The sequence below is a fragment of the Balaenoptera acutorostrata genome, chromosome 15, assembly GCF_949987535.1.
Source record: "Balaenoptera acutorostrata chromosome 15, mBalAcu1.1, whole genome shotgun sequence".
Taxonomy (NCBI): domain Eukaryota; kingdom Metazoa; phylum Chordata; class Mammalia; order Artiodactyla; family Balaenopteridae; genus Balaenoptera; species Balaenoptera acutorostrata.
This window is the reverse complement of record NC_080078.1, coordinates 7745664-7766479: the sequence shown is the minus strand read 5'-3', so window position 1 is coordinate 7766479 and position 20816 is coordinate 7745664. Positions and strand designations below refer to the sequence as shown.

The 20816-nt window shown below is 46.0% G+C and overlaps 1 protein-coding gene across 2 annotated transcripts in view; it reads right to left on the bottom strand.

Annotated features, from left to right (window-relative positions):
- Positions 1-20816, bottom strand: part of COL26A1 (collagen type XXVI alpha 1 chain) — a 168064-nt gene that overhangs the window by 107211 nt on the left and 40037 nt on the right. For both annotated transcript variants that reach the window (XM_057529031.1, XM_057529033.1), the window contains exon 2: positions 17722-17844. In XM_057529031.1, the coding sequence (XP_057385014.1) occupies positions 17722-17844 (123 nt within the window). The remainder of the gene's footprint in view (positions 1-17721; positions 17845-20816) is intronic.

Sequence of the window (20816 nt, the reverse complement as noted above, 5' to 3'; positions counted from 1 at the left end):
GACACAGTTGTATTACAATTTTTTTTTTTCATTCAACAAGAGGATGGATACGTTTCTTTAATGAACATTTGTTAAGCAGCTTAATGTGCCCAGGCTCTGGGATGAGGACACTGTGGTCCTGCCTTTGAGGTGTTCATGGATGGGTGGAAAGAATCAGCCCCGAAATCAGACCGTCTGGGTGTCACATGGTTGGACCCGCATGGGTGATGGGTGCCCCCCACCCCGGCGTTCTCTCCTAGTGCTGCCCTGACAAGGCCCTCCCCCTCCCTTCCGGGTCCACCCCCCACTCCTCTCACACCCCTTAACTCCCCCCAACCCCTCACTCCCCCACCTCCCCCCACCGCCACCCACCCCCACCCCCCGGGCAGCTTTGCTCCTATAGCCATCCTCTGCTCGCCTTCACCAGCCGCCTCCCCTCTCTCCCAGGTCATTGCTGGCAGTTTACAAACATGCTCCTGTATCTCCTACCTTAAAAGCACACAAAAAAAACACCTCCCTGGACCTCTTACTCCCCTCCAGCTACCAAGCCCCATTTTAAAAAAAATTTTTATTGGAGTATAGTTGCTTTACAATACTGTGTTAGTTTCTACTCTATAGCAAAGTGAATCAGCAATATGTATACCTATATCCCCTCTTTCCCATTTCTTCTTTTTTTAATATTTATTTATTTGGCTGCGCTGCATCTTACTTGTGGCACACAGGATCTTCGGTGCCGCGTGTGGGCTCTTCCTTGCGGCATGCGGGATCTTTTTTTTTTTTTTTTAGTTGCAGCATGAGGAATCTTTTAGTTGTGGCATGTGGGGTCTTCAGTTGCGGCATATGGGTTCCAGTTCCCTGACCAGGGATCGAACCCAGGACCCCTGCATTGGGAGCACGGAGTCCTAGCCACTGGACCACCAGGGAAGTCCCCCAAGCCCCATTTCTTGCTTCCTTCACAGCAAAACTTCTTGAAAGAGTTTTCTATCCTTCGGATCTTCATTTCCTCACCTCTCGTTTTTCTCCTCCACCCACGCCATCTCAGCCTCCATCCTCACCACTCCCCAAAACTGCAGTTGCCAGGTCCCCAGTGACTCCACATTGCCAAATCCAATGGTCACTCCTCAGCCCTCATCCCGTCGGCCACCCAGAAGCATTGAAAGACTCACACTCTCCCTCCCAAAAGTCTCATCCCAGAACACTGGGTTTTCTTGATGCTCCTTCTGACCTGGCTGCTTCTTCTCATCTCCTTAGCCCTATCTCAGAGGCTGGGGCCCAGACTGTTCCGGGATCAGCACCCCTTCTCCATCTATTCATCCCCAAGTTCACCTCCAGTTCCATAGCTTTAAATACCATCAAAATGCTTATGATTCTCAATCATCAAGTTTCCCCAATTCTAACATGCACATACTGTTACACTTTAACATCTCTGACATTGGGATTCATGTAACAGTTGATGGTGCACTATAGCTTAATTAGCAACATTCTTAGTGATCATAAGATAATGCACTTCTTCCAAACCAATGGCATCTGAGAATCCATGAAATTCAGTATGGCCCCAGGGTCTTCCTGGAACTCCAAACTTTTTAAATCAACCTCTTGCTTGATACCCCTCTCCCCGTGGATGCCCCCTAGGCATCTCACACTTCACTTGGCCAAAGCAGAGCTGTTGTTTTCTGCCTCCTAGGGGTGACCTCCTGTCAGTGTCCCCAACTCAATGAATGGCATGCCCAGCCAACCAGCCACTCACACCAACAATTTAAGGTTATCCCAAATTGCTCCCACCCATAAGTAATCAGACACTCCTGTCATCTCAGTTTCCAGAACACCTCCTGAATCCACTCACTTCTCTCCACTTCCCCAGCTATCACCCGCCATCATCTTGAGCCTGTGTCCATTTTTCCCTCGGCAGCCAGTGATCTTTTTGAAACCTAAATCAGCCCATCTCAGGAACCTTCAAAAAGCAGAGAAAAAATAAAACCAAAGCAAGCACAAGGAAGGACATAGTATACATAAGAGCAGGAGTCAATGAAATTGAAAAGAGAAAAACAATAGAGAAAAATCAATGAAACCAAAAGCTGGTTCCCTGAAAAGATTTTTTTTTTTAAATGATAAACCTCTAGCAAGACTGGCAAAGAAAAAAGGAGAGAAGACACAAATTATCAATATCAGGAATGACATTGGGAAGATCATGATACACATAAATTTAACAACTTAGAGGAAAGGGACCAATTCATCAAAAAACACAAATTACCCCAACTCACTCAATATGAAATAGATCATTTGAATAGCCCTATAACTACTAAGGAAATTGAATTTGTAGCTGAAAAACTCCCCCTAAAGAAATCTCCAGACCCAGATGTTCACTGGAGAATTCTAACAAATGTTTAGGAAGAATTAATACCAATTCTATATAATCTCTTCCAGAATATAAAAGAGGAGGGAGCACTTCCTAACTTATTTTATGAGACCTTGATACCAACGTCAGACAAAGACAGTACAAAACCAGAAAACTACAGACCAATATCCGTCATGAATATAGACACAAAAATCCTTAACAAAATATTAGCAAACAGAATTCAGTATTACATTAAAAAAATTATATACCATGGCCAAGTGGAGTTTATTCCAGGGATGCAATGTTGGTTCAATATTGCAAAGTTAGTCAGTGTAATCACCATATTTATAAGCTAAAGAAATCACATGACCATGTTAATCAATGCAAAAAAAAATTTTGGACCAAATTCAGTGCCCATGATAAAAACTCTGAGAAAAATAATAATAGAATTTACTCAACTTGATAAAGAACATGTACAAAAACTTTACAGTTAACATTATAGTTGATGGTGAAATGCTTTCCCCCTATAACTGGGAACAAAGCATTCTCTCCACTCATTTATAAGTTCTGGAAGTTCTAGTCAGTGAAAGGTTGAGAAAAGGAAATAACAGACATACAGGTTGGAAAGGAGGAATCAAGACTCTCTCTATTTACAGATGACTTGATTGTCTTTGGAGAAAATCTCAAGGAATATACCCCAAAACTCCCAGAACTAATACATGGATTCAGCAAGGTCATAGGATCCAAGATAAACATACAAAAATCAACTGTGTTTCTATATAATAGCAATGAACTCATGGACATCAAAATGAAAAATACAATTTTACCAACTGTACCAAAAAAACCTATTTACAATCACTCCAAAAAAAAAAAAAGAATAGAACTTGTATGCCAAAAACTATAAGAAATCCAAGAAATCAATGAAGAAAGATGAAAGAAATCAAAAAATATCTAAATAAATGAAAAAAAAATCTAAATAAATGAAATCCATAGTTCTGGATTGGAAGAGTCAACGTAATAAAGATATCAATTTTCCCCAAGTGGATATACAGGTTTAATGCAATTCCTGTTAAAATCTCATGAAGATTTTTGGTAGATATAGACAAAATTAGTCTAAAGTTTATATGAAAAGACATAGGAACTCTAGTAGCTAAAACAATTTTGAAAGAGATGAATAAAGTGGGAAAAATCAGTCTACCCGATTCCAAGACTTGCATAGCTACAGCAATCGAGACCATGTGATACTGGCAGAACTATAGACACACATATCAATGGAACAGAAAAGAGAACTTAGAAAGAGACCAACACAATTGTGCCCAAATGATTTTTGACAAACATGCAAAAGCAATTCAATGAAGGAAGGATGTTTTCAACAAATGGTACTGGTGTAGCTGGGACATCCATAGACCAATCAAATGAACCTCTCCCTAAATCACACACCTCATGCAAAAACCAACCCAACGTGGATCACGGACTTATGTGTCAAATATAAAACTTTAAACTTTTAGAAAAAAAAAATAGGAGAAAATGGTCTTAGACTTGACACCAAAAGCATGATCCATAAAATGAAAAACTGATCCACTGGACTTCGTTGAAATTAAAAACTTTTACTCTGCAAAAGAGTGTTAAGAAGATGAAAAGGCAAGCCACAGAGTGGGAGAAAATATTTGCAAACCATGTATCTGACAATGGGCTAGTATCTAGAATATATAAAGACATCTCAAACCTCCACAGTAAAAAAAAAAAAAAAAATCCAATTAGAAAATGGGCAAGAGACATGAAGAGACATTTCACAAAAGAAGATATCTGGATGACAAATAAGCACATGAAAAGATGTTCAACATTATTAGCCCCTAGGGAAATGCAAATTAAAACCACAATTAAACAGACTACACAGAATGGCTAAAATAAAATATTGTGACAACACCAAATGCTGGCAGGGATGCATGAAACTGGATCACTCAGACTTTGCTGGTGGGAATGTAAAATGGTACAGCCACTCTGGAAACAGTTTGGCAGTTTCTTTAAAAACTAAACATGCAAATACCATATGACCCAACAATTACACTACTGGGCATTTACCCAAAGAAATAAAAACTGATGTTCACACAAAAACTTGAATGTACACGAATGTTTATAGCAGCTTTATTCAATATAGCCCCAAACTGGAAACGACCCAGTTGTTTTTAAATGTCTTTTAACAGACACATTGTTAAACTAACTGTGGCACACCCAGACTACAGAATACTACTCAGCTATGAAAAGGAAGGAATTCTTGACACACCCAACAGCCTGGATGAATTTCCAGAGAATTATGAATAAAAAGACCCATTCCTGAAAAGTTATATACTGTATGATTCCATTCTTGAAATGACAAAATTATAGAAATGGAGAACAGATTAGTGGTAATGGTGGTTTCCAGGGGCTGGAGGGAAGGGAGAATGGGGAGTTATTGCTTAATGGGTATAGAGTTTCAGTTTTACAAGATGCAAAGAATTATGGAGATGGATGGTGGTGATGGCTGCACAACAGTATAGACGTACTTAATACTGCTGAACTGTACACTTAAAAATGGTTAAGATGGCGGGACTTCCCTGGAAGTCCAGGGGTTAAGACTCCACGCTTCCACTGCAGGGGGCGCGGGTTCGACCCCTGATTGGGGAACTAAGATCCCGCATGCCATGTAGCGTGGCCGAAAGAAAAAAAAATGGTTAAGGCAGCAAATTTTGATTTATGTGTATTTTAACACAATTAAACTATGTCTTACAACTGCTTATGAATTTACAATGACCTTGAAATAAAAAGTTTAATTTTTTTTTAAAACCTAAATCAAGACATTTATCATCAGTACTTGAAACCTTCAGTGACGTCCCATTACTCTTACAATAAATTCCAAACTGAGGCTTGTTGAGATCAGTCTCCGCCTCTGTATCCTCCTCACCTGCTCTGCTTCTGGACACGGACCTTTCTCTCTGTTCCTTCATCTGGGACCTCGCTGCCTCAGGGCCTTTGCACCAACTATCTCCACCCCATCTTCACACGGAGGCTCTTTCTCACCATTCATGACTGAGCATCAACGTCATCTCTTCAAAGAATCTCTCTCCCATGTCCTCTAAAGTAGCCCGGATTTATACTCAGTCATTACCCTATTTTAATTTCCTGAACTCGTTAGGAGGGAATATTTTTTTCTTGTTTTCATATTTACGTGAATAGAAACTCCATCAGAGAGAGGATTTGGTCTTACTCACCATCATATTCCCCCCCCGGGCACAAAGTAGGCCCTTAATAAATATTTGTTGAGACGCTTGAGTGGATGAACAAACACAAAGAGGCCTACGTGGAGCTCCCGGGGGAGTGGGTGGGAGCACAGGGAGGGACTGGGGACACATGCCAGTCCTCTAGTGCATTCCAAATCGGCTTCAGTGTGCCCAGATTCTGTTACACTCATGTTTTGACAACCACACCCTCCCTTCCCCCACTTGCACAGTTTTGTCATAAAAATGTCATCGGGGTGTAATGAGATAATGTGCTGACTTCATAGCGCTCAGCAAAGAGAGGCGCCACCAAGGATTATGGCCCCGCTGATCCCCAAATCTAATTCTGCAGAATTGCAGAAACCCCTTCTCCCTGTGGTGGCCCCAGCCCAGACTTCACACTGAGCAGGATGGGCAGCAGGAGGACGCTGGTGCAGGTGCCCCAACCACTCGGCAGCAAACCAGCTCTGTGTCCCCTCATGAGTCACTTGATATTTATACCTCTTCTCTGGGAGTCGTAGCCAACGTACCAAGAGCATATCACCAGCAAGACATTGGCCTACACATACCATCGCCCCAGTACTGAATCCCCCCAATAACTTCATACAACACATCATTTTTACAAATGAAACAAGTGAGACCCCGATCACCACCCTTTTCTCTTCCTACCCTCAGCTCCATCCCACACTTGGTGTGTGGACCCAGCCTGCACGTCCCAGCTCCATCCATGCTCCTCACTCCCACAAATAGCCACCCCTCACCCTCCTCTTAAGGCTTGGGGTGCACCCACCACAGGCATCGTCCCCCAGATTCAAGGAAGAGGCCAGAGCAGGCCTGGAAGCCACTCAGGGCTGTTTAGCCAGGTACCCAGAGAATGGTCTAGAAGCGGGGCATAGGCTGCAGATGGACACATCCCCCTGGCCTCATGGACTCCTTGCCCCATGAGGATGGGCATGGCTGAAGGAGGGCCAGAGTGGCCTCCCTAAAGGGTCCCCTCTGCCTGGGTAGAAGGGCCCTAGGACCCAGGCACTCTGTTCTGCGGGGTAGGGGAGGGGGTGCAGGTAGGCCCCCATCATGCCTGGTCCGGCTCCATCTCCTACAGCTCCTCAGGTGGTAGAGCGTGGCCAGTCTGCTCCTCCGAGAAAACCCAGAGCTCTGAGCCAGCAGGACACTCCCCAGGCACAGATGTGATGGGTAGAGGGCTCCTCACCCAGCTCACGCTCCTTTCTGCCTCCTCCCTCCTGCTTTGGGCTCTCGCTGCCCAAGGTGCTCCCATCAAAGGAGAAAGCAGTCCCTCAGCCAGTTGTCTTGGCAGGAGGGGTGGGGAGATAATTCTATTTAACTGAAAGCTCCTGGACTAGATGCTGCAGAATCGAAGGGAAGGACCAGCTAAGCCCAACTCCTCAGCTGAGTGCATTGGGCCTGTGGTCCCCCCACCCCTGCTTCATGTGCCCCCCTCATCTGTCATCACCCAGCCCCATGCAGGGGTCTGGAGCCCTTGAGTCCCTCTCATCGTGGCCACCAGCTGTTCTGTTTCTTTGCTGCGAGGCCCTGCCTCAGCTCAGATGTCACCTCGTCCCAGGAGCCTTCCCAAGCCCCCAGTCAGGATGAAGTGCCTGGCTTACCTTGGACCCCAGCCACCATTCAAACCATCCTTCCTCGCTCCTGGAGAGTCATCTCTTTGAAGAGAGACAGATAGCCATGCGCTCTCTTTTGGCCAGGGCCTGGCATGCAGCCGGCCTCCAGGCAAACATGAATGAATGAGTGAATGAATGAATGAATGAGTGAACAAACAAGACATTCCAGGCCTCCTGGGAAGGGATATCCAGGGACAGGGGTTTTCCGAGCAGCCCAAATCATGTTACCTATTTCTAGGCAAAGCTAAGCGCACCTCTAGGAGAGTGACGAGGCCATTGCTGATCCTAGGGGTGGGAACACGGCACAGCCTGTGTGCCCCAGGAGAAGGTCCCAATATCTCCTGGACTCCAAGGAGGGGACGCCCGTGGACAGCCGTGTCCAGGTGATTGGGCAGGCCCACCAGCATCCATTTATTAAGTTCGACTCCAGATCGAGCTCACGGTGAGTGAATGGAGTCGGGGGAGAGGGACGGACCCAGACTCCGCACCCAAATTGGGGAGAAGGGAGGAGAAGGCCAGCAAACAACCAGCGATGAAGACAGTGCTCCTGACTGGACAACAGGCTCCAGATACACGGGTCAGAGAGCAGCCCCTCCCCTCCCCAGGCGGCGCCCAATCACATGCCACCCAGAGCACTTCCTGGCCCCGCCCACCGACCAGCCCTTCCCACCAGCAGGCTCACTGCCCGAGACAACAGCCAGGTTAAACCCGGACATTCCAACCCTTCTCCACAGGGGCTCAGGCACGCTCTCCTGACAACTAGGCTGGGGCCCCATGTCCTCCCTTCTGGTCACACTGTCACAGCCACACGAGGGAACTGGGATGGAGCCCCGTTTCCAAACACGGCCAGAAGAAGACAGGACGTTTAGGGTTCTACAAGCTTCCTTGTCATGTTTATTCTTTTCTGGTCCGACTGCCCACAATTCTACACAGGACCTGGTGAAGCCTGGTCCAGGAGTCTTCAGTTAAAGATGAATTCCCCTGAGGTGTGTCACACCTCTGGTGAAGGGATCCAGCTGAGGGAAACCCTTCCTTATAGGGTGGGAGCACCCCAGCCAGTGGGGGAGTGGGGGGCAGGTAGCAGAAAGGAGGGGGATGTAGGCAAAACTTTACCAAGTTCGTGATAACCTTCTCCAGGCAGACACAAAACCCCCAGAGGATCTCGGAGTGAACAGCAGACACCGCCTGCCCTCAAGGGACAGACCCCAGCAAGAGGAGAGATGGCCAGGCAGACAATTAACTAAAACAAGTCCAGCTGGGCTCTAGGAGAGGACAAATAAGATCCTGGGGGAATATAACTGAAGGACTTATCACTTCTGCTGGGAGGGTGCAGCTGGACCTCCAAGGCAAAGAAAGAATTCACTGGCCAAGGGAAAACAACAGTTAACAAATAACTGTCATTAGCATGTCCCAAAACACATCACGCACACAGCACGAACTAGCACTTTCTCTCCTGGAATCCCAACAACCGCCCTACAAGACAGGCATTGTCTCCGTTTTAGAAATAAGGCTCAGAGAGGGCAAGTAACTTGCTCAAAGTCACACAGCTGGTCTTTCTGACTCTGAAGCCCACCTTACTGTATACCCCCCAACCCCCATAACAGGCTATAAGGATGGCAAGGAGGCGTGAGATGCATAGAACAAAGTAAACAAAATGCCACAGAGAGAAAGAGAGTGCAGGTGAATTATTCCCAGGACCAAAAGGAAAACTCCTCCAAGAGTCAGAAATGAAGAAGGAAATAAGGGAGGAGAAAAGCAGTGGGGGGAGCCTGGGTGTCTTTAGTATGCGATGGTGAGAACAGCCTCTTCCTTTTCCAGTGAAATGTGGACAAATATCTGTTCAAACACGATCACATCATCTTAGATGACACATTTGGATGACACAAGCTAAACTATATCAGCCCCAACCAAAACATTCACGGGGATCTTGACAAATTTGCACCAGCTCTCGTGAGAATGAGTCACCCTCCCTCTTTCTCTTTCTTGTGTCGTCATGACCAGAAATCTAGATACTGATGTGACGTGATAAGGTGTTAGCTAAGGCTACTGCAGCAATTAGATTGTAATATATAAATGTATCAACTTGTACAACTCAAACTTACACAATGTTGTGTGTCAATTATGTCTCAAAATTTTAAAAAAGAAAAAAGGTAAGAAATCTAGGATTTGTTCATGTCCTAGAGATCAAAGGGATGGTAAGATGAAGGATGAAATGGAGAATTGGGAGAGGCAATCTGCCACCGATCACGCCACAGTCATGCGCCATCTTGTTTTCTGTGCAAAATTCTGTGTGAACACAAATAAAAGCATCCAAAATGTTTCCAGAAATGAAGGGAACAATGGATTGAAATATGGCAAGACACAGCTGAGTAGCCAGGATTATAAACAAGAGAATACAGCACAAGGTGGCTATGCGGGTTCAGCTGGGGTTTGCCACCCTAACCTCAGAGTGAGAAATGCAAGCTCAGAGCACGCCCAGGCCCGAACTACCTGCTGGGAGCTGCCTTGGGGTGCTTTTCCTGGGATCTGCTTCTTTATTTATTTTTTAAATTTTATTGAAGTATAGTTGATTTACAATGTTGTGTTAATTTCTGCTGGATAGCAAAATGAATCAGTTATACATATATATATATATTCTTTTTCATATTCTTCTCCATTATGGTTTGTCACAGGATATTGAATATAGTTCCCTGTGCTATACAGTAGGACCTTGTTGTTTATCCATCCTATATATAATAGTTTGCCTCTGCTAGTCCCAAACTCCCATTCCTGCCCTCCCCTACTCCCCTTCCCCGTTGGCAACCACAAGTCTGTTCTCTGTATCTGTGAGTCTGTTTTTGTTCTTAGCTGAGCCATGGCCCGGCCTCAGGTTGCATTCCCAGAGCACTTCTTACAAGCCAGGGTCTGTGCAGGACTTCCCCCACTGAACTTCAAACCATCCTCCAACAAGCTCTTAAGGAGCGCTCTATCACTCCCATTTTAGAGGTGGGGAAACCCAGGCTGAGAGGACAAATCCGGGCCAATGAAACATCAGGGGAATTAGCTGAAGGCTCTGGAAAAGACAATCCTCTCTGACAGAAAAAAACGGTGCCAAATCCCCTTTCCTCCTTTTTTGGGACACTGTTATATGAGACGTGATGCCTGGAGCTGCTGCCGCCCTTCTGTAATCTTGAGGAACCATGTGGCAGACACACAGGGGCTGGCAGAGAGGAAGATAAAGGAGGCCGAGATCTTGAGCATATCATCGGCCCAAACGGAAGCACCTCTTCCAGATTGTTGTGAGATTAATAGGCTCCTGTTATCGAAGCCTCTTTCAGCAATGTCAGCTATTGTTTTCAGCCCAAGGTATTGTGAGACACAGGAAAACATGCATAAGACACAGTCTCTGCCTCAAAGGGCTCCCAGGGACCTCCCAAGCTCCTCCCACCCTGAGGCTCTGCTCTGGGTAATCAGCCCAGCACACAGACTTTTGCAGCATGCAGACTCTTAAGAAAACTGTAAAAGTATGCTTTAAAATATTAGGCTAAGAAACAATAATCTCACTGAGACAGGGCTATACAGTCTGGAGCTTTGTCTTTATTTTTTGGCCGCACCACGCGGCATGTGGGATCTTAGTTCCCCGACCAGGGATCAAACCCATGCCCCCTGCCCCTGCGTTGGAAGTGTGGAGTCTTAACCACTGGACCACCAGGGCAGTCCCTGGAGCTCTTTCTTACCTCGGAAAAGTCCCCTCACAGGCTGCTCCAGCTCAGGAAAGCTCTCCCCGCGGGTCTGGGCCCCACTCGGTCTCCACACAGCACCGGAAACAGACATAACTGTGCACTTGTTACTGTGGTGCTCTGACTAGTGTTCCCCTCCCCAGCCCCATGGTCATCTCTCCAAGTCAGGAACTGGTCCGTGTTCTCACCCGCACTCTCCTGGGAGCCTCGGGGCCTGTATACAGGAGGAGGTCTACAAATGTTCATTTGGGGGAAAAGGGAGCTGGGCCTTGAAACCTCAGGAGCACCCCAATGGGGCCTGCTTGATGGGCCAGCATCAAACCCAACCCGGTCCCTGTGACTCTCCTTGTGACCTTGAGCAAGTCATTTTGCCTCTCTGAGCCTCCATCTCCTCATCGCAAGTTTGCAGACCGGTTTAGAAGACAAGAACTTTGCTCCGTAAAGATCTGTGCTCACAGCTCACCATCACGCACTCGCTGTGCACGATTTCAAAGTGTTCTGACAACTTTGATCTCATTTCATCCTCCGGACATAGAACCATCAATTCAGTAAGGCTTCTTCAAGGTTTCTTGAGCCCCTGAACGCTAGGCACTGGGGGTACAGAAGGGAGTAAGACAGCCCCCACCCTCCCCCAGCCCCCAGGCTAGAGGGCCAGGCAGACGATGACCAGGCTGACCACAGGACGAACACTGTGGGTCAGAGAGTGAGAAATGCTAAGAATAAGATTAAGTGGGATAGGGCTTCCCTGGTGGTGCGGTGGTTGAGAATCCGCCTGCCAATGCAGGGGACACGGGTTCGAGCCCTGGTCCTGGAAGATCCCACATGCCATGGAGCCTGTGCTCTAGAGCCCGCATGCCACAACTACTGAGCCCGCGTGCCACAACTGCTGAGCCCACGTGCCACAACTACTAGGCCCGTGTGCCTGGAGCCCGGGCTCTGCCACGGGAGAAGCTCCCGCAATGAGAGGCCCGCGCACCGCAACGAGGAGTGGCCCCCACTCGCCGCAACTAGGGGAAGCCCATGTGCAGCAACAAAGACTCAACGCAGCTAAAAATAAATAAAATAAATAAATTTTTAAAAAAAAGATTAAGTGGGGTAAAGGCTAGAGAATTATGGGGGCTGAGGTAAGACAGACACTGGAGCAGAGAACTGAATCACGTAAGGAGATCCAGCTTTTTCAGCTGCTCGGGGTGAAAGCAGTCGAGGCAAAAGGACAAGCACATGTGAAGCTCCGAGGAGGGATGCAGCCTCCAGGCCATCAAGGTCCGTGTGACCGGAGCCCAGGGAGCGAGGCAGCCCATGAAAGGCCATGGGGTCCGGAAGAGAACAGGGTCCATGTCACATGAGACCTTGGTTGGCCGCAGAGAGAGGTGTGGACTTTTAGGTGAGATGGAAGCTTCTGGAAGATTTGGAGTGGGGTCGTGCCATGATCTGCCAGAAGGAACTGGAGGGGGACAGGAGGGACGTGGGGACACAAGTGAGGTGGCTGCTACAAAAACAATGCATCAGATGTGAAACCAGCAGAACTGGGACCTGAAAGCAGCATGCACGTGATACCCCAGGTCACCAGGGAGCAACCCGCCACCCTCCTGCCCAGCCAGCAGCTGGAGACCACAAAGGGGGTACACCCCAGTTCTAAGTCAGATATGAGTTACTGGTGAGGAAGAAAAGTGGGGTAACCCCTCCTTCCTTAACAAATAACAGTAACAGAAGTAGAAATGACAATTACATCAGAAATACAGAATTCCTTGAAAGAATGGGAATTAAGTTTTCCTTAACAAAGTTCCTGCTGGCTAAGTTTTGAAGGCAGAGGGAAGGCTCGTGACAAATGCACGTCTGCTCTGATTGAACATTCTGTTCTCAGCTCCTGATGCCAAGGAGACAGAGAGGCCTCCCTGAAAGGCCTGTAAACACCCACCCCGAAGACAAGACCCTGATGCTTCTGAAACATTATTCCTGTAATTTCTTAAGCCATAAAGTAAAGGGCAGTTGTGAAAATTAATGATCATTTAACATTTTTTCAGTTGAGGTCAGTAATTCAGTACTTAGCTCATTTGGCTTTTCTTAAAGGTGCCTTACTGTATTTAGAAAATATAAAAACCTCAAGCTGTAATTTTGACATTAAGAAAGCCAGCCCACTGTTCCCTGCCTTCCAAGGTTTTTCAGTAAAGGGAATCCTGACAGTTCATTCTCTAAACCCAAATACGATACAATGGCACGTGCGTGTGCGCGCACATGCGTACGTGCTCTTTTTTGCTTCCACCTTGGGAGCTGACTGTGGGGTGCACCCAACACATGGGACTGTGGCTAAAGTCGAGGCATAAACTCTTCGTGTACCTCAACTCCAAAGACAATATGAGTTTGCTGAAGTCAAATCCCATGTCTTGTAAAGAGCCACTTCCAAGCTTGGCTCCCCACTTGCAAAAAGCGAGACTGGTGGGGTCGGAATTGTGAGACAGGCATAGCCTTGCTTCTCGGTGGCCTGAATTCTGGGACCAACCAGCAGCTTCGCTGTCTGAAGGGCAGGGCGGCCACTCCAACACTGAGCAGGAACCACACTGCCAGGTCCACTTATAGACCAGACTCCAAAGACCCCTCTTCTCAGAAGATGCTCCCAGGATCAGGGGGTGGTGACCTCGGCATCTGACGCTCCCTGATGATGAGAAAGGCAGGAGGTTCTTGGAATTCGGCTCCTGGGAGATGAGGGAGGGAGGGAAAGGCGGGGGGCGGGTCTCTGTGCCCTCTGCTGAAAAGGAAAGGGGGTCAGCATCTTTTCTTCATTATGGATCCATTGGCCATCCCTCTAGCACAGCATTTAAAAGCAGTCCTTTAGGGACTTCCCTGATGGCACAGTGATTAACAATCTGCCTGCCAGTGCAGGGGACACAGGTTCGATCCCTGGTCCGGGAAGATCCCACATGCCGTGGAGCAACTAACTCTGTGCGCCACAACTACTGAGCCCGCGCGCCTAGAGCCCATGCTCCGCAACAAGAGAAGCCACGGCAATGAGAGGCCTGCACACTGCAAGGAAGAGTAGCCCCCACTCGCCACAACTAGAGAAAGCCCGCACGTAGCAACACAGACCGAACGCAGCCAAAAATAAAATATAAATAAATAAATAAATTTAAAATAAAATAAAGTTAAAAAAAAGCAGTCCTTTGCCTTCAATTTTTAATGGATGTATCCATTTACTTAGCCATTCCTCCTGCAGAATGAGTATATAAAAACACTTGTGTACCATGTGGACCCCAACTTAAGAACCTCTACTACTAAAAAATGATGAAAATAGAAAATCACTATTTGGCTAACACCATAATAATAATTATGGCAAGCAAGAATCACCAATGGATGCTAAAATTACTGGGTGAAAGTAGGATGAGGAACAGGACATTTGCCTAGACTCAGATATCTCCCCGCAAGATACTTATAAATGACAAAGGGAGAAATAATTACACAACAACCTGGCAGACACCACCTTAATCAAGTGATCAAAGTTAACATCACCAGTATTGATTGATGTACCTCCTAATACGATGCCCTGAGAAAGGTACAACATGCCTTTTACAGTCTCCTTGCCAAAAATGCATAATCTCCATCAAATAACTGGCCAGTACTTTCACAAGTGTTAAGGTCGTGAAAGACAAAGTAAGACTAAGAAATGGCCCCAGATTAGAGGAGACTAAGGAGATATGACAACTTAAATGAAAAATGGGGGAAAAAAAACAGAAAAATGATATTAGTGGGACAGTTGGTAAAATTTGAATAAGGTCTTAGTTTATAGTATTGCATTGTTAATTTCTTGGCTTGGATAATTGTACTATGGTTATAGAAGATATTAATCTTTTTTTAAGATTTTTTTTGATGTGGACCATTTTTAAAGTCTTTATTGAATTTGTTACAATATTGCTTCTGTTTTATGTTTTGGTTTTTTGGCCGCAAGGCATGTGGGATCTTAGCTCCCCAACTGGGGATCGAACCTGCACCACCTGCATTGGAAGGCAAAGTCCCAACCACTGGACTGCCAGGGAAGTCCCAGAAGATATTAATCTTAGGGGTATGCTATAGACTCAATATTTGTGTCACCCCACTAAATTCATATGGTAAAACCTAATCCCCAGTGTAATGATATTTGGAGGTGGGGACTTTGGGAGGTGATTAAGTCATGAGGGTGGAGCTCTCATGAATGGGATTAGTGCCCTTATAAAAGAGACCCCAGGGAACTCCCTCATCTCCTCTGCCATGTGAAGATACATTGAGAAGACGGCTGTCTGTGAACCAAGAAAAGAGCTCTCTCCAGACACTGAATCTGCCAGCACCTGATCTTGGACTTCTCAGCCTCCAGAACTGTGAGAAATAAATGTTTGCTGTTTAAGCCACCCAGTCTATGGTGGTTTGATATAGCAGCCCAAACGGACTAAGACAGGGAAGCTGGGTGAACGGAAAAGTTATGCAGAAACTCTGTTTACTATTTTTTGCAACACTTACGTAAATCTAAAATTGTTCCCCAAAAAAAGTTTGAAAAAAAAAAAAAAAAAACGCTTGTAGGGACTTCCTTGGTGGTCCAGTGGTTAAGACTCTGTGCTCCCAATGCAGGGGGTCTGGGTTCAATCCCTGGTCAGGGAACTAGATCCCACATGCATGCCACAACTGAGGAGCCCACAAGCTGCAACTAAGGAGCCTGTCTGCCGCAACTAAGAACCAGTGCAACCAAATAAATAAATAAATATTTTTTAAAAAACACTTGTAAAAGTATTAAAATGTATATAATGATGCAATTGAAGCATGGTCTGGAATGGCTAAACTAGGAAACCACTTAAATATCCATCAATTGAGGACATGCAAAATAAATGATGATACTTTTCTACAGTGGAATACTACACAGCTGTTAAAAATGAGGTGACTCTATGGGAATATATTTCAAAATATTTTTCTGGGGGAAAAGCAAGTTGTAGAACAAAATAACATCATTTAATATTTGTTTAAGATACATTTATAATCAGGGACATAGAGAAGAGACTGGTGGTTGCCAAGGGTGGTGGGGAGGGGATTGGGAGCTTGGGATTAGCAGATGCAAACTGGTATATATAGCATGGATAAACAACAAGGTCCTACTGTATAGCACAGGGAACTATATTCAATATCTTGTGATAAACCATAATGGAAAAGAATATGAAAAGAATGTATACATATGTATAACTGAGTCACTTTGCTGTACAGCAGTAATTAACACAACATTGTAATTCAACTATACTTCAATAAAACATAAATTAAAAAAAGAAAAAGAAAATATATTTACATATATACATATAAGTGGAGAAAAAAGTCTGGAATGACATATTAATAATGGGATTATGGAGGTGGCATTGGGAGAGGAAGAATGCTCATTTTTTACCTTATTCAGTTATTACTGAATGTTTGAACTTTTTCTGCAGTGAGTATATATCACTATCTTCATAATAAAAAAAAACAATAATAATTCTGGCCCAGGACCAGACTCTCTGCCACATTTGTGGGTCCCACTAATTCATGCTGCAGGCTGATTCTGGTGTCAGCTCCACGGTGAGCCCTATAGGGGGCAGCACTGTGTGGGCACAGGCCCTGACTCATGGGCTCATTCTCCATCTCTGGTGATGAAAACATATCCAACTCATGATGACCCTCTGATGGTTAATTTTATGTGTCAACTTGGTTGAGCGACAGTACCCAGATATTTGGTCAAATGCAAATGGATGTTGCCATGAAAGTATTTCTTTAGATGAGATTAATATCGAGGTGGTAAACTTTGAGTAAAGCAGATTACCCTCCATAATGTGGTGGGCCTCATCCAATCAGGTGAAGGCTTTCAGAAAAAGACTGACTTTCCCTGAGGAAGAGTATATTCTGTCAGCTGATTGCCTTCTGATTCCTTCTGCAACATCAGTTCTTCTCTGGGTCTCCGGCCCATTAGCCTATCCTGCAGCTTTTGGATGCGCCAACCTCTACCACCACATGAGCCAATTCCTTAAAAATCTCTCCATCTCCTATATATATATATATCCAACACGCACACACACACACACACACACACACACTTATTCTATTGGTTCTGTTTCTCTGGAGAACCTTGCCTAATACAGACCTCATGCAGTAAGTCCTTTCAGCGGAGGGCACAAAGTGCTCTCTTAACACAGAAGGGAAAGGGATTTGGAGTTTGAGGAGGGTGGTCCCAGGCAGAGATTAGGAAGGGTCTTTGAGGCAGAAACGCAGGGCTGGAGAGGTTTGGGGGTGAGGGCGTAAGGGAAGCCAGTCCCTGGAGCTGGAGCAGGGCCTGGAGGGGGAGAGGACAACGAGGCACTGCAAGGTGGGGTCTCAGAGACCCAGAAGGTCTGGTCATTCATTCAGAGCTCTCCCTGTGAACGTCCAGGAGCTGGTGAGGGCTGGGAGAGGAAGGCACTGGCGAGAGGAGCAAGACTGTGAAAGGGGCCGGGCTTGAGGTGGGCGGGGCTGTGGGGGCGGGCCTATGAGGGGGCGGGGCTTGAGAGGCGGGGCTTGTGGGTGGTGTGTGAGGGGGCCTCACCTGGCCCTTCTGCTCATCAAATACCCACTGGATTGTGAGGACTCTTCCGAGTGGGGAGCATGTCCCTTTCATCTTTGCGCACGCACACCCCCCATGCCCCGTACACAAAAGGTGCTCCATAAATGCGTGTCCGACTCTGTTTCCGAGAGTCAACCCCCCTATCCCAGCAGCTGTGCGAGGGTTGGATTCATCCAAGGGAACAGAAAGGCAAGGCAGAGCTGGTCAGCCCCGCGGCCTTTACCTCACGAGGTTGGCGCAGGGCCCGGGCCACCGGCAGCTCTGGTACACGCGCTGGACCACTGTCTCTGAGCCGTTCTGCACCTGGCAGGACACCGTCCGTGTCACCGTGTGACGGCACCAGTGCCTGTGGGGAGAGCAACAGTCAGGTCAGTCCTGCCTGTTCCTGAGGTGCCGACTGTGGATCAAAAGGCCGTGCGGGCTGAGGAGGGGCCCCTCCACAAGCCTGAGGGACGGTGCTCCTGGGTAAGGGGCCCACTGAGACCCTGCGTACCGGTCTAAGGGGAAGGGAGAGTACCCACATCCCCTAGCCATCAAGCCCCAGCATCATTTCAGTCTTCAAACACTCCGTGCGAAATCAGTGATAAAGGCTGTCCCCCTGCCAGGAAATCCCACTCTGGAGGGGAAGACGCTCGGCGAGATGAGGAGAACACACGGGAACACTGGGTCACAGGAACAAGCACAGGATGAGCACAGGGAGCTATGGGGACCCAGCAGGGCCCCCAACCCAGGTCCTAAGAAAGGCCAATCAGCTGAGAACTGAAAGGTCAGAGTCAGCAGACCCAAAGTGTGGGGGCAATGAGGGGGGGACAGTTCACAGAGGAGAGAGCAGGGTGAGCAAGGGCACGTTGGTGAGACGGACTGCAGCCGCCCAGGGACCAGCGTGCAACTAGGCGCGGCCTGAAGGCTGGAGGAAGGGGAGTAGCCAGGAGAAAGGAAGAGGCGGGGAACCTGCCAGAGGTGGGTCTTATGACATTGGTGGGGAGCCACTGAAGGACTGGGGGGTGGGCGCGGTGGGGAATGACTCAGATGGGTCTGATTTTAGAAAAGCCCCTCTGGTGCAGTGTGTAAGAGCTGAGGAGGCCTGAGCTGGGGCCTGCAGCGGGGAAGAGGGGACATGTGCAAACAATATGGTGATTGGATCAAGATGGCAGACACCTCCCCCTCCCATCTCCAGATCCTAGATATTGAAAATCTAAAAATAAGTCCCCACTGTGACATCGGCAAGATGGTGGGAGAGGAGGTCCCTTACTCAGTACCCTTCAGTAGCAATAATTTGGCAGCCATTCTCGAACAAAAATGCCTTTGTGGGAGCTTTGGTATTTTTGCAAACTATTTATCTGATAAGGATTGATATCCAAAATATATAAGGAACTCATAAAACTCAATAGCAAAAAAATAATAATAATAATCCAATAAAAATGGCCAAAAAATCTGAATAGACATTTTTCCAAAGAATACATCTAGATGGCCGACAGGTATATGAAAAGGTGCTCAACATCACTAATCATCAGGGAAATGCAAATCAAAATAAGATATCACCTCACACTTGTTAGGATGGCTATTATCAAAAAGACATGAGACAACAAGAGTTGCTGAAGGTGTGGAGAAAAGGGAACCCTGGTACAGTGTTGGTAGGAATGTAAATTGGTGCAGTCATTATGGTAGGTTCCTCAAAAAATTAAAAATAGAACCAGCATATGATCCAGGAATCTCACTTCTGGGTATCTATCCAAAGGAAACAAACTCAGTATCCCGAAGAGATATCTGCACCTCCACGTTCATTGCAGCATTATTCACAACAGCCAAGATGGAAACAAACTAAGTGTCCATCTACAGATAAATGGATAAAGAAAATGTAATGTATATATACAATGGAATACAATTATTCAACCATAAAAAAGAAGGTAACCCTACCATTTGTGACAACATGGATGAACCTAGAGGACATTATGCTCAGTGAGTAAGTCAGACAGAGAAAGACAAATCTGTATGATCTCACTTATAAGTAGAGTCTGAAAATGTCAAACTCATAGAACCAGAGAGTAGAATAGTGGTTGCCAGGGGAGGGGGAATGGGAGAGATGGGGAGATGTTGGTCAAAGGATACAAACTTCCAGTTATAAGATGAATAAGTTCTGGGGATCTAATGTACAGATTAGATCTGTACATAGTGATTATAGTTCATAATACCATATTGTATACTTGAAATTTGCTAAGAGAATAGATCTTAAGTGTTCTTACCACACACATAAAAAAGGTAGCTATGTGAGATGATAGATGTGTTAATAATCCATGGTAATCATTTCACGATGTATATGCAATTAAATCATCATGTTTTAAACCAAAAAAATCAAGTTGTACAACCTGAATAAACACTTTTTAAATTTGTCAATCGGAGCTCAATAAAGCAGAAAATACAAATAAATAAAAATAAGTCCCTAACAGCATTGGAAAACAAAAAGCAGTGGGCCAGATATTTTGAGGAATCCTTGAGAGACTAAAAGCACGTGGGAATAAATCGAAGGAGGAAGCACAGTCCAAAACACGCAGGGAAGACTGGGGCTCAAGGTGGGTGCAACATAGGAGCAGCAGAGGTGACTGTCAAAGGACCATGGTAGAAGGAGCCAGACAGGTAAGACCAGGATCCCTATCCCTGCTGATGTCAAGAATCAGGCATTGAACTCACTTGTTTTGTGGCAGGTGTGGTCAGAATGGGTGCCTCAAAGGCTGATGACCTCCAGAAGAAACAGGGACCCTCTCAAGGTCAGACAACTGAATTCTTGCACATTCTTTATCCTATACCACCAAGAGGCAACCCTCCAAGAGGCAAAGCAGCAGTGAACAGAGAAACAGAGACAAGCTAATGGAAAACCCCAAATGCCAAGAATTTCAAATTATTTAAGAAAAAAGGCCAATACCCTGAAAGAAAGGCACTGGCTCAACAGATAATAAATCACACTTCAAGAAAAAACAATTAATGAAGCAAATAATGGAGACAGTTTTTTCAAGCACAATTAAAGTCCTTAAAGAGATAGAATTTTTCACTCATAAGAAATATTATGAAATCAAAAAATTAGATATGTTAGAAATGAAATGTATGACTGTGAAAATAAAAAGGCTCAACAGATGGGCTGAAAACACAGAACAGACAAAGCTAAGGAACGAGCTGATGAGCTGGAAATCTGAGCCGTGAACTTTCCAAGGATATACTGCAAAGGGACATAGAGATGGAAAATGTGAGAAAAGGTGAGGTACCTGGAGGACAGACCAAATTCCAGCATACATGGAATTTGTAGCCCTGGAAGGGGAGATCAGA